The sequence below is a fragment of the Stegodyphus dumicola genome, chromosome 9 (assembly GCF_044657685.1).
Source record: "Stegodyphus dumicola isolate Sdum_Otavi_A_Nest chromosome 9, ASM4465768v1".
Lineage (NCBI taxonomy): Eukaryota > Metazoa > Arthropoda > Arachnida > Araneae > Eresidae > Stegodyphus > Stegodyphus dumicola.
The window spans coordinates 56,625,549-56,639,334 of NC_140776.1; the positions used below are offsets into that span (position 1 = coordinate 56,625,549).

The 13,786-nt window shown below is 32.6% G+C and overlaps 1 protein-coding gene and 1 long non-coding RNA gene across 2 annotated transcripts in view; one reads left to right on the top strand and one right to left on the bottom strand.

The window, feature by feature from the left end:
* Window positions 1-8,315, bottom strand: part of LOC118200700 (uncharacterized) — a 30,607-nt gene extending 22,292 nt beyond the window's left edge. The window contains exons 1-2 of the mRNA XM_035372662.2: window positions 8,161-8,315; window positions 5,855-6,158 (exon numbers count right to left, since the gene is read on the bottom strand). Of these exons, the coding sequence (XP_035228553.2) occupies window positions 5,855-6,077 (223 nt within the window). The 5' untranslated portion in view covers window positions 6,078-6,158; window positions 8,161-8,315. The remainder of the gene's footprint in view (window positions 1-5,854; window positions 6,159-8,160) is intronic.
* Window positions 1-13,786, top strand: part of LOC146995353 (uncharacterized) — a 97,460-nt gene that overhangs the window by 42,527 nt on the left and 41,147 nt on the right. The window lies entirely within an intron of this gene.

Here is a 13,786-nt window from a genome sequence, read left to right on the forward strand (position 1 = left end):
GTTACTTTAGTTCAAATTTTCCTTCTTTAATATTTTTTTTAAATTTTATTAGTATTAGGCTACTCAGGGAGCCATTATTCAGCTCTGTTTACTCTCATTTCTCCAACAGCAGTCTGATATATAATAGAACATAAGTTAATTAAAATAAAATTAAAGTCAAAATTAATGCCAAAAAAAGAAATGGAATTCAAATCAGCTTATTTAATTTCTTTTGGCAAGAAAGAGGAGGAAGTAACGTTCACCGTAAAGCACTAAAATCTGAAATGCGAGGGGAAAATAGAAAGGAATGCAATATTGAATTTTATATGGAAGTGATTTCTTCAGCATATGATAATGCTCAAGAATAATACATACATAAAATATGGTAGCGAGAATGACATTCTATTTTTTACAGTCTAAATCCTCTTTTACAGTCGTATCTTCTATTTTCATGACCAGAATTGAAAATTACAGAATGCTGATGTCATATCTATATATATATAGGCTGTATATGTATGAGATATGTAATGAAACTACAGATAACGTTATGCGTGGTCATATGCAATAATTTATTTAAAACAATATAATTCTCTTTCAATTTTCTCAACGTCTGCTCATAACAACAGTAGCCAAATAACAGTCATGGAAAAAATTCTGCTACAGTTAAATAGAAGCAGAAGTTCATCTAAGCCCCACAGGATCTGTATCATATACAATATCCAATGCAAAACATTTCATAGTGGAGCATAAATATTCTTTAGAAGTGATCCATTTTTAAGCTTCTCCTGGTTAGCCGGAGTTGCCCAGGAAGAGGAAACCATAACAAAGTAATTTACCCGAGTACACTAAGCATCTTCAAACGTTAAGCATATTGTTGCAGATTTTGTATTTATTTAACTATTTTTAGCATAATTGTAATTAAAATTTTGTTATTTCCCCGCGCAATGCAGCGTGTGACGAGTTCCAAGAGAAAGCTACGCCGAAAAATTAAAAATACAGGAACACTCACATTTAATAAATAGATATCTCATAATTTATATTTAAATTTAATAAATGCAATTGTGTGTTAGCCGTAACTGTAATTCTTCTCTTTTGCTCTCCAGAAATCTCAAGAGAATAAAAATTACCAGAATTTTCTTGTATATGACTAAAAAGCCAGAGAAAAACATCGCAGTTCAGTTGTTTACGTTTACTAAGTTTTTGTTGTTGACTGTAGCGAATTCGGGGTGAGATCGGATTAGCCTTTTCTGCGCTTGAATTGTGTTCTATTTAACGTCTTAGTAGTTTAAAATATAACTACTGTATGATACTGTGATATTGTACGAGTGATATTGTTTGTTTTATATCTTGTGATAAGAATAAATTTTATTAACCTTTCATCAGACTTATGCATTCAATCTATTACGAACCCGCACGCACGCAACAATATGATTAGCCGGAACCCATGAAAGTTCTCACAGTAAATCATGCTTTCCTTCCTTCTCATAAAACAGCCAGTAATAACGAGCGTCGGAAAAGAAAGCACGCAGACCGTGGAAGAAGGTTCCTGAGCAGAATTCTACATTCTACTCTTTAGTTCCAATGGTCACATGAGTACGAGAAATGAAAGAGGACCAGCAAGCTTAGCCTTCAGGCTTTGGGAAGAAGGGAGTGATTATTTTCAGATAGAGTTGTAAGGTTAATCCTAAGTTTTTAACAGTCATAGTTAGTTCAAGCCACTTCCTTGTCCGTCTTAATTTCAGCTTACAATTTCCTGCCAGAGTGTGTTTCTAGATTTGCGGTTAATGCAAATGAAGGAAGAGCGGTTCTTAAATTCCACTGACTTCGTTAGGGAGCCAAAGATTCTGACTAGCACGCGTTTGCCTTTTGTCTACACTCTCTCTAAAGAGGTTATCACACATGGCTACAGTCCCTGCTAGACGGGACTTTTCTGAGAAACGAGATTCTGGTAGCACTGGTTTAAACGGGAGGATTCCTAGAAAAAAGAGCCCCGCCTGAAGCAAAGTCCCGCCTAGCTATGGAAACGATGTTGCGGCTACAAGGATGTTTTAAAACCTCACCGAAAATGTCTCGGCTGGACCTCTGTCCCGGGTAGACACAACCAATCAGACGAAAGTTCTGCTTCTGAAGCATCTCGTGATCCCAATCTGAGCGATAATCGATTAGTGTTTGCCGTTCAAATCTTTGTAGTAAGTGAAAATGGTAACCTAGCTGGGTTTCCTGGAATTGTGCGGGTTTTGAGAATTGTCCCTTTTGACGTCAAGTCCCGCGTAGCTGAAACATAGTGTGATTGAGGTTTAAGCTATTACTACGCTCGGCCGTATTTCAGGCCATTGATAACTCCGCCGTTTAGTTAACATTTAGGGACCAACTCCTTTAGAATTTTGAGAGCTTCGGCTATATCTTTTTAGCTAAGCATTAGTTAAGTTTGATTTCTTAGTACTCTCGAGTTCAAGCCCAAGTGGAAGCTTGTCCGTACTCTCTAAGACAGGAGCCGTCTGTAAATTCTTTTTTTGAGAAATAAAGGGTAATTAACCGTTCTTGAGTTTACGTTTTTGTTTCCTGAGCTAAAGTGATTATTCGCTTACCAGTTCTTGAGGTTCCACCCACATAGCTATAAGAGAAGAAGTTAGAACCCCATACACTTTTTAAACTGGCCTAAACCGAAGTGGGAAGGAACGGCACAAACTTAGAGTAGAGGGAAAATGAATTCGGTGATTAGTTAGGTGTAGCAAAATCATTTAATTCTGTAAACATTTGCTGGAATGCGTGGGATTTTTCAAAAATGTTATTTCACGCTTTCAGTGTAGACAAATGTTTGTTTAGCACATTAATGCTGATACCGATTTCACTGTATTCGAACATGCTATAAAAGTCTTGAAGGATCTAAAATATTTCTGTGATTCCAGGGGGATTACTGCAAAGATAGTTTCAGTTAGACTAATCATCTCAGCAAGAGTTTTACTATGTGACCCGGTGGAAGATGATGAGCTGTTGGTTGTAGCTTCTATCCGATTTAAAGCTTGATAGTAGCTGAGCTTCTGATCTAGTAATTTATTTCTCGGTTATTTTGATTAGACTATTTGGAAATGCATTTCTGCGAGTCATATGGAAATTTTCGAAAGAGTTATTGACGAGATGGTAATTCTGATATCACTTTAATCTGCCCCCTTGATATAAATTTTTCAGTTTACACACAGAAAAGAAGATGCGTTTCTTTTGAGATTCTGATTAAAAGTATAAGCTGAAATCAAGATGGAACTCTGGTACCCTGAGGTCTGAAAGTTATTGTATGATATCTGAAGATCAGTATCTTTTATTCCAAATGCTAATGAGTGTGGCTATCACCGAAACCTATGGTCCAACCAGAAACCGTTAAGATCGCTGGATACTGACAGTTCAGTTCGAGTTTGATTCCAGGCGAACGGGCTCACTGCATGTCTGATTTCCTCGGTATGTAACTTCAATACAGTCCAGGTTCCCTTAAAAACACGAAGGCATTTCTCCCCTTAATAACAGACAGCCCTAGTGGGATTTACCATACTCAAATAAACCTCATCTAGTCTTCGAAACATATATTAAATTTTTGCCAGAAGGTTTTGCTCAGTTATTTTTTCTATACAGGAAAACAAACTTTAAATTATTTTTCATATTTTATTTTTAAAGGCCTTTAACTATTATTTATTTTATAACTTAGGATTGTTGTAAATATGGATATTTGTTCCCTGGTATTACCTTGTTTGCCTATGAAAGTAATGTTTTATATTGTTTATATTGTTTTATATTGTTTATATTGTTTTATATTGTTATATTGTTTTATATTGTTTTATATTGCTTATTTTAAATTCCGCGACCAATTTTCAGTCTGAATGAATTTGCAAAATAAATTATTCTGGTTACAGCTATTATTACACAATTTGTAATTAAGTCACATTTAAGACCTGATTAAAGCAATCTAAGGACTTACATACAGCATCTTTTTAAGGATCCCTAGAGCTAATTTTTCTTGTTTTTAAGTAGGAAAAATAATACAGGAAATTCCAGAATAATTTCGGTGGTATATAAAATCTGGAGCCTCAGGTTCATGCATTGTTAGCGAAGATGGTAATCAAATACCCCTCATTATTGTAAAAATAATTAATAATTTTAAGATGGTATGTTAAAAATACTAATGTTTAAATAAATAAGAAGTTCAGGATAAAAATGACAATAAAATTAATGAAATGGGAAATTTTCTCAACGTATTTAGATTCAGTCCGCAAGAGCTGAACATTTTTAGATTGGGCATAGATTATCGAAAGATCTGTATTTAAATTTTGACATACAAATACAAATGAAAAGACAATACAAATGAAATACAAATGAAAAGCTACAACTATCAGTTTTTTCTGCAGCTATGTTTGGGGTTCCCTGAAACTGTAAATTACAAATACAAAGAGAGAATGAAAATTCATATCTCACTTTTCAAAATTAATATTTGAGACACATGTAAATATTTTTAGTTTTCCATCGCATACCAGACAAAAAATAAATGCATAAATAGACGCTTTGAAATGAAACATAATTTTAAAAGTGAGTCATATTTCATATTAGCTATTTTTGCATACATTTAAATAATGACAGATATCTCAAAATTCAAATATAGCTGAAATTCGGTAAGCTAAAAGCTATGATATCAAACAGTGACATGGCAGAGAAAAATTATGTGTGAAAGATCAGAAGATACATGAGTGAGATAGACAGGAATGCGAGTAGGGAACTTGCATTCCTCCGTGATCTTGCAGAGAATCAAATTTGCTGTTATTACTACTGTATAACATTCAAAATTTCATGTTTTAAACGAGATCGCATATCTGCAACCCTGAAATTCGAATTAATGACGCTTCTTTGCCCGATAACGAGCTTCTCTTTATGCCATTTGTCATTCTTACGCTTTAGTATAAAAGTCTTCTTGTTCTATTTTGTACTATCGTTGGGCACAATAATTAATAGAATATTGCTGACTGGGTTCATATGAATTTTTAAAGTGTATACGCCTTTGTTTGTACTTATTATTTGTATATTCTACCAATATTTCCATAGATATTTTAACTACTGTACTTTCGATATTTGTAGACATCTTTGGTACCTTGCACAATTACTAATTTACTCATTCTATTCCTTCTCGTAGATACTTAATATGTACTTTCTTCTATTTTTACATGTATTCCGGTAACCATTTAAGTATCTCGTGCATTTGTATTTATCATACTATCTTATATGTTTTTCTTGTATATCTCAGTGGATTCAGAGTGTCAACTGTTTCGCACTGCTTTATAATGTTTTTTCTCATAGTTACATACCTCACTTCATCATCAGTTTGATGGCTTTGAACTTTCTCTCATTCGATTTCCTTTAGCGAAATGTTCTATATTCCCAACCTTACCTTTTTATTTAAAACAATTTATTAATTAATCAATTTAAAAAAAATTTATACGCATATTTTTTGTTATTGCCTTTCATCATTCGAAATTTTCAACCTTTCTACAAGCGATTGGGCCTCTGCCCTGATACCCTGGTGTATCAAAACACCGTTTCACTGGAGGTCTTTGTATTATCGTTACTTCGGTACGTCATCATAACACAAGCATCGAGATGAAAATGTGTGATCCCGAGCGCCGTAAATGGTAGAAAAAGAATGATGATGTTGATTAATCCTAAATTGACTAAACAATATACATTGTCTATGCATTATGTATTTATTATATTATAATACTTTTTTCCCCTTTTTATCTAGTATACATAAATTTAATTTAGTTCCTAATAAGAATATATCTTTTCTGTCTTTGGGTTTGTTGGCGCATGTAGTAAGTTATGAAGACTGAGCATTCCTTACCTTGAGTCCGGTACACAGAATCATAACAACAATCTCCATAAATTGCGCAGCTCTGAGAACAAGAGCATTGATGTAGTGGGAATATTCTAGAAGCAGAAGTGTCTAACAAACTTATTTGGCACTTCGTTGAACATGAACCAAACTCTAATAATCCAGTTGCTGTTACGAAGAAAATCGTGAGAAATACCAAAGCGTAGAGGACAATCATCATTTTCAGACGCATGTCTGTGGCTCTTCTCAAGCTTCTGAAATCTAGAACGAAGTTACTCGTAACAAAACCGAGTGGCAGTTCTTTTGTTTGCACCTAAATTAAAAAAGGCTTTTTCATTAAGAAGGATATTTTCATCTAAATTACATATTTGTAATTATTTCAATAATTATTTCAATGATAATTATTAATGCTTTTATATAAAATCTTCATTTTAACGTTGTGTAACAAGAAAGAATTTCAAGAATTTATACTGCTTTTTAAGAAACCAAAATTTATCAAATATAAACGCAGATGTAAATCTGCAATTTAACAGAATGAACAATGATCAGTTATGTAAATAATAACATCCATGTATTCCCCAGCTATGTGTGTGTATTTCTTACATAATATCATAGTGCAGCAAATTTATATAGATTGGAATACTTAGCTTTTATTAAAGTCTTGTGGATAGAGCCGCATTTAATTATTTGGAGACCGTTTGGAGAATTCTGTGCAACTTTAATCCCCTAAACGAGGGATTTTCAGCAAAATCAGTATAGACCCGTAGGAATAGATATTTTTAAGGTGGTGATGATCAAGGTGAGTTTTTGGGCCGACAGCCAAATAGCAGCTGGATTAGTATATACAAGATTCCATTCATTACAAAAAAAAGTAATAATCAAACTGATAATTAATTTTTATTGATTTAAAGCCATATGTAGTAAGGAAGAAGTCACATAAAAGCGCCGGCAGTTCTTTTAAAAAGCAGTTCTTATGGAGGAAATGGAACATTGTTATAAGAAAAAAATAGTTTAATCCATCCCCAAAATGCGCAAAAATGAAACTTTCGCTAGAAGATGAGAAACGAAATATTAAACGTCCCATTATTTTCATATTTTCATTATATATAAACTGTTTGTTTATGTATATATCTATATACTTATATGGGTTAATGTTAAAAAAGTTTTGAATAAATTACTTTTTTTTATTTAAAAGTTTTGAACAACTTTTTTCAAAGCAATCAGGATTGGTTTGGTTTATTTAATTATGGCAAAGCACTCTAGGGCTATCTGCCTAAGGGAAGGAATGCCTTCGTGGAGGACTGTCTGAAGGAAACTGGCATGTATACACGTTACACACGGGAAAAGCCACGAAAACGCCCATGCAGTCTTCGAACGATAGACAGAACTACCAATGCTCAGCAACTTTACCGTTCGGCCATTGGCGGGCTCAAGACAAGCAGATTTCAAAAACCATGATTAATAGTATATGTGAAAGATAAATAAAGTCATTTCGCTAGCATTTAGTAAGCGGTATTTCCAAAGAAAATCGTAAAGCACGAATGCCCGAAAAGAAATGCGAGCCACTATATATGCATCTAAAATATCATCTAAAGCATTAAGTTCTTTAAATGCATAGTGATGAATTTTTAACAATAACATAAAAAATATGAAGAATATTTCCAAAGATTTAGGAATTTAGATATAACTTTTTTATTTAGTCAATTTTCATTAATATTACAATGCAGCTTTTCAACATTATTCGTAGCAAAGTCTGAAGTAGTCACACTTTCTTTCGAAAAAAAAGAAAATGGTTGCTCTTTGCATTTTCCATAGTTGCAAAAACGATGTTATAAAAATGCGCCTGTATCAAACAGCTGAATGGGATTAAAGAAGAGTGTACGAGATAGCAACATAAAATTGTCATTATTGGGGAAGTCAAACAATAAGAATCAGCGTTACATTTGTAAATTTTGCAGGATTAGTTTCCATGGTTCTGTAATTAAAACATCGAAACTAGTCCTGCGAAATTTACAAATATAACACTGATTCTTGTTGTTTGACTACTCCAATAATCATTATTCCGTGTGTTATTTTAACTTAACTATCAAGACTTTTTCCTGGTTGACAACGTTGTTTAATTTGAGTGGAATTCCAAGAACTTTGGAAACACTTTACACATTTATGGCTGGAAAATATAAACTATATTTTTGGATATAGTAAAATCCAAAATTATAAAGTAAATAAAAATGTAAAATCTTTTAACTTGCTGAAAATCATTCACTAGAAAAGTGGTCCTAAAATAATTTATTATAAAATAAATTTATAGGACTCACCTATTCCTACAGCTTCAGCTTCACAATGAATAAATATACTAATTTCGAAAATTACTTCTGTTTATCCGGAATAATCTACAATTTAAAAGTGAAATTTTACTCGATGTTTCCTTTCCCTTCTACCTTTACTTCCTTCTTAAATTCAACGCATCTTCATCTTATTCGCCAGGCAATCAAAATATCTTTCGCAGGAAGATAGTAACTTCCCTTTTTTGGAGAAAGTTTTCTTGCATGCTTGTAAATTCTTAGAAGTTTAAGAACTATTTCGTAGAAAACAACATATTTGATAGGAATTAATCCACTGTACTGTTTTATATATAGTAACAATATGCTGTATATAGTATCCACTTGTTTATAACTCTCAAATCGAAAAGCGTCTAAAGGTGCTTTCATACCTCGCAGATTTTGAACAAATTCTGATGTCATCATTCTGAACATGCTCTTTTGAAAAAAAAAAGAAAATGATTGCTGTTTCCATTTTACATGGTTGCAAAAACAATGCTACAGATATGCGCCCGTATTAATCGAATTATTATGCAACTAAATCTTGATATGAGATTATCTTCATAACGGAACTTGGTAAGTTTTCGTTAAAGTCATCCTATACGCAGGATGATCTAACATGTGAGGAAGGACCTAAAGTAATGTAATTATAAACTACCCAATAAAACAGAGAAATCAAACAAATATTCGAGAGCAAATACATCAGTATTCAGTTCAAAATTTTGAATATCCTGCATATAATTTAATGTAAATAGTGTAATTAAAATTTAAACAATTAGTGATATCCAAGTTGAAAATTATTTACTCATGTGCAAACAAAGTACAGCAATTTAAATTAAATTAAAAACCATTTAGAGCCATTACTTGAGTAAACCAGCAAAACCACTATTTTACTTTTGATTTCGAAAACTAGAAAATTCTCTTTAAATTATAAATGGTTTCAAAATATTGTTCACATCGGGTTCAGTAGCACTGGATGCTATCGTTGACATTCTTGTTAGAATGCGTAAAAACCTGCTCTGCTAATTTTAAAAACTGTCGCTTTGTCATTGAGATTATCTTTACATAAGATTAAAAAAACAAGCCGAACAAGTATTAAATTAGAAGTCAAAGAACAAAAAACACCGTTATAATTGCAAATTTTCACAGGACTAGCTTTGCGCTTTGGCAGCTGAGAATGATGGTTCAGTAAAACCATCGAAATTAGACCTGAGAAAAATTGCAAATATAACGCTGATTTTTGTTGTTTGACTTCTAAATTAGTTTTCTTCACTTTTAACACACAAAATTTCACTCATATCGTATTGCCAATAAATCTTAAGTAATAATACCGCCAGAGTTACATGACAGTCAAATGAAAATATTGTCATATGCATCAAGATATTTTCTAATTGTTCCGTCTTTTTGGTAGATAGGTGGCGCTCTTGATGCGCGCCGATGAAAAATATTCCACTTAACGTTTGAACATGAAGAAAGACGCATGTCATATTTATTTGATGCTTGATTATGTTTCATGGCCGTTATAAGCGGAAGTAATATAAGTTTATCGTTAATAAATGTTATTTCTATGTTCTATGAAATCTTGAAGTTTTGATTTGAAATTCTAATGCTCTCCCAACCTTGACTCCTGAAACGAAACGATCTTTGAAATTATGACTCATGAAGAGAGACACCACATTTTTTGGGGGTCTGAAACCCGCGAAAAGGGGAATTACCTTTCGAAAGGTAAGAAATTTGATTTATTTGTTCTTGGTATCGATCTTTGAAAACGAAACATAATGGATGATTTAGCAAAAGAGAAAAAGAAACGTGCTATTGTACGTAGTAAAGTTACTACACTTCTAAATAAACTTGAGAAATTATTATCGGAAGAATTAAGTAAAGAACATCTAGAAGATCTAAATTCATCATATGAATTGTTAATTGAATACCATGATAAACTTAAAACTCTTGACTCAAAGAGCTATGCTCTCATAATTGATGAAAAAGAATATGATAACGAACTACTTGTATGTGAAGAGTATGATGAAAAAATTATAACGTTTAAAGCTAAGATTGTTAGTAAAGTAAAGAAAATTAACAGTAATGAAGTTGTTGAAAGAAGTATAATTACAACTAGTAATGGTATTAGTAGTACTCTGAATGGTAATAATGTTGTTACAAGTAGTGCTTCAGTAAAGTTACCTAAATTAAATATTGAAAAATTCGCTGGTGATCCCAGTAAATGGCTCGAATTCTTTAATTCGTATGATAATGCTATTCATTCTAATCCAAGTTTATCTAAAATAGATAAGTTTATATATTTGAAAAGTTTATTATCTGGTTCAGCATATAATTGTGTTTCTGGTTATGCTTTATCTGAAGAAAATTATGATCTATGCATTAAAAGTTTAGAAGAGAGGTTTGGTCGTAAAGATGTTATTATATCAAAATTCATGCAGATGTTGTTACAGTTAGAACCAGTTAAAAGTTCTTCAAATGTTTTTGAGTTAAGAAAGCTCTATGATCAGTTACAAATCTGCGTTAGAAATTTAAGTAGTTTAGATTTTACTAGCGGTTCATACGGACAGTTATTGAACCCAATAATTCTTAAATTGTTACCTGAAGATTTAGCTCTTGAATTCCATAGAAAAAGAACATCTAACCAAAATATAGAAGTAAGTGAATTAATAGAGTTCATTAAAATCGAAACTGAATGCCGAGAAGCAAGTATTTTGATTAATAGCTCAAAAGGTAATAAATACACAGGGGTTAATCCTAAACAAGGGTTAAAAAATTATAAAGGCAAATCACAAGCTTCTGCTTTTAACACATCGGTAAAAATGTTTTGCATATTCTGCAAATCAAACGAACATACCGGATGTTTGAAATTTTCCGACGAACAAAAACGAAACAAATTGAAACATGAAGGTCGCTGTTACAAATGCTCTCTGAGATCACATTTTTCGTCGTTTTCTCGGTCAAAAATACAATCATGCGAAAATTGTAACGAGAAAAATCATAATAAACTTTTCTGCCGTTTGAAATCGAAAGAAATGGAAGATGTTAAATCCGCAGATACGCAAAATAAAACTTTAGTATCTACTTCCCACTGTAACACTCTAAAACCTGAAAATAGTGTGCTTTTACAGACATGTTCTGTTATTGCTCAAAGCAAAAATAAATCGAGAATCGTAAGATTATTAATTGATTCAGGTAGTGAACGAAACTTCATCACCCGCAAGTTAGCGCGCGATTTAGAATTGCAAGTAATTAGAAAAGAATCTCTAACAATCTATTCGTTTGGAAATCAGTGCGGTAACTCGCAAGAATTTGATGTATATAGTCTAAAAATAAAAAATAAAAACGATGATCGCTGCCTTGTTGTAGAAGCTATAGGGATAGAATTAATATCATCAATAGAATTCCAGGCGCCATCAACATGTCAAAACATTAAAGAATTTATGACTAAAAACGGTTTGGAACTTTCGGATACAAGTCCCGTTAATGAGAACATAAATATTCTGCTTGGCGCGGAGCATTTCTGGTATATACAAACAGGAAGTAATTCAATGATAAATGATGGTTTGTTTATAGTACCGACTATATTTGGATACACAGTGATGGGTAAAGTAAAAAATAATAATACTCGAATTAATGCGTTGTTTTTATCTGCCGTTGAAGGAAACACATTTGATTTGCAGTCATTTTGGAAATTGGATTCGATAGGAATTGAAAATGAAAACAAAACATTTTCGGAAACTGATTTGGATACTATTAAGCATTTTAACGACAGTTTAAAATTTAATAACGGCAGGTACGAAACAAAACTCTTTTGGAAGGACAATAAATCACAACTCGCTGATAATTTTTTCGTTGCTAAACAACGATTTCTAGGACTAAAGCATAAATTAAAGGGAAATGATTTCCTATATAATGAATATGATAATATAATTAGAGAACAAGTTGAAAGGGGGATTGTTGAACAATGTAAGTTTGTTGAAAATGAACCTAACTGTTATTATATGCCTCATAGGCCCGTTATACGTGAAGGAAAAGTAACAACAAGAATAAGAATAGTTTATGATGCCTCTTCTAAGTCTGAAGGAGCTAAATCGTTAAATGAATGTTTGATATCAGGCCCTAATTTAAATCCTAACTTGTTGGATATAATTTTAAAATTTCGAGTACATAAAGTTGCATTTTGTGCAGACATACAGAAGGCTTTTCACCAAATTCAAATTGATAGTGAAGATAGAAATTTTTTAAGGTTCTTGTGGTTTGACCATTCTTACGACGATAGTGACAATAGTTTAGGCTTTAAGGTTTTCCGAATGTGCCGAGTGCCGTTTGGAATGACAATAAGTCCGTTTATTTTGTCCGCCACTATCAAACATCATATTAAGGGTTATGAAAAGAAATATAGCAAAGCTGTTGACATGTTAAATAAGTTCTTATATGTTGATGACCTTATCCATGGAGCAGACTCCGTTGAAGAAGTTTTCTCATTATCAACTGATGCAGTTAAAATTCTTCAAGACGCTGGTATGAACTTAAGAAAATTTGAATCAAATTCCGTATCTTTAAAAAATTATTGGCAAGATATTGGTTTAATTAATAAGGAAGATAATTTGGATAAGAAAACGTTAAAGGTGCTGGGAATAATTTGGAATTTGGATGAGGACACATTGAAATTAGATGTACAAGAACTTTTACAACCAGTTGACTGGAAACACGTTACGAAGCGAAAGGTATTACAGATTGTGGCAAAAATTTATGATCCAGTTGGCTTCATTGCACCTTTTGTTATCAGAATAAAATTCTTATTACAAGAGTTATGGGAATTGGGTACTTATTGGGACACAATTTTGCCCAGTTATTTGAGTGAAAATTTTAAACTTGGTACTTTGAAATTGAAGTTATTCTCAACTTGTGTATTCCTAGAAAATACATATTAAATGATGAATGTGTAAATTTCGATAAAATAGAGCTTTTTGTCTTTTGTGACGCCAGCCTCAAGGGATATGGAGCTGTTGCATATTTTCGTGATCCTGATTCTTGCTGTACGTCTTTTGTTCTTTCAAAGAGCCGTGTATCCCCACTTAAAAAATTAACCTTGCCTCGTTTAGAACTTATGGGAGCCATTATTGCCGCAAGAATAGTTAAATATTTAAGAAAATTATTTAATATCCAAGAAGATAATGTATTTTGTTTTAGTGACTCTAAAATTGTTCTTCACTGGATCAGGGGTACCGCTGATAAATGGAAACCCTTTGTTGCTAATCGTGTACGTGAAATACAAGATGTTGTATCACCTTCGCAATGGAAATACTGTAAGGGAAATGACAATCCGGCTGACATAGTTTCACGTGGATTAAGAGCTTCTGATCTAGTGGAAAATAAACTTTGGTTCAATGGACCAGTGTGGTTAAAAGAGAAAAATGTACCTTCATCATCTTTTGATCCTTTGATTGAGCCTATGGTAGAAGAGGTACAGGTAGAACAGCGTCAAACTACTGTATATTCTGTTATTAGCCAAGAGGTTGAATTTGAATTGATATCCAGGTTTTCATCCTGGAAAAAATTGAAACGCGTAACTGCATGGTATTTAAGATTCTGCCACAATATTAAACCTACATTCAGC